Source organism: Sphaeroforma arctica, assembly GCF_001186125.1.
Source record: "Sphaeroforma arctica JP610 unplaced genomic scaffold supercont1.6841, whole genome shotgun sequence".
Lineage (NCBI taxonomy): Eukaryota > Ichthyosporea > Ichthyophonida > Sphaeroforma > Sphaeroforma arctica.
In genome coordinates this window covers 416-1247 of record NW_014033717.1, presented here as the reverse complement: position 1 = coordinate 1247, position 832 = coordinate 416, and the positions used below count along the sequence as shown (strand labels likewise).

The following is an 832-nucleotide window of genomic DNA, read 5'->3' as shown; positions in this document are numbered from 1 at the left end:
TTGGATGATTCATTCATATGAGTTATTGGGCACTCTATATTTTTTGTATGGTTTCTTCAAATCTCCATACACATAAACATCGTATTCGGTTTTTCCCGTAGTTATTGCGGCGTTCATGCATATATGTTCACTTCGGAAGAAAACTCCGATCGCGGCACAATCAATTTTTGCGAACGGAATTGCGCACGTAATTCTCGGCTACTTCGCATAGAAGTTTCTAACACATATATATGTGGCCTTGTTGTCGCCATGTCAACAGTTGGTGGGTATTCGCTTCGTACTGGAAGTATCATACAGACTGAGGAAGGTGTTTCTGCCATCGTTGATGGTGACAAGGGAAATACGGGGATTAAATCCCTGAAGGTGAGGATATCGTACGAGCCGAGTGGAAATGCTCGCTTGCAGATCACTGATCCGGAAAACGATCGGTGGACTGTGCCAGAAGAGTTAGCACCTTTAAATCATACACCTAGCTCGATCTCTGGTAAGAAGGAGTGCTTTAGTTGTACTAATGTAGTTCGCATCCTAGACTCAACAATCTAATAAGAATGGATGTACAAGCACACACAGTTAAGGGTGTAGAGGTACTTGTCAGATATTTGGAACCATTTGTTTCATCTTTATACGCTTGTTCCTGAGCCGGATAGAGACATCAAACCGACAAATCTTTTTTCTGACTGTGTCGTGGTTCCCGAGATCACATTATTTGGTCGCTTCTTGACCAATAGTTAAAGCATATCCTTCGATTTTGTCCTTGTTATTGTTGATGAGTTGTCTTTTAATCCTGAGAGGCACTCTAATCGAGTATTCTGTTTCTTTGGAATCCAAAACC

At 41.6% G+C, this 832-nt stretch overlaps 1 protein-coding gene across 1 annotated transcript; it reads left to right on the top strand.

Moving 5' to 3' along the window:
* Nucleotides 1–249: 249 nt before the first annotated feature.
* On the top strand, nucleotides 250–484 carry SARC_15837 (hypothetical protein; the record flags this gene model as incomplete). Its single annotated transcript, XM_014290052.1, has 1 exon — nucleotides 250–484. A coding segment is annotated over one exon (235 nt), but the record flags the coding sequence as incomplete, so codon positions are not given.
* Between the last annotated feature and the right edge of the window lie 348 nt (nucleotides 485–832).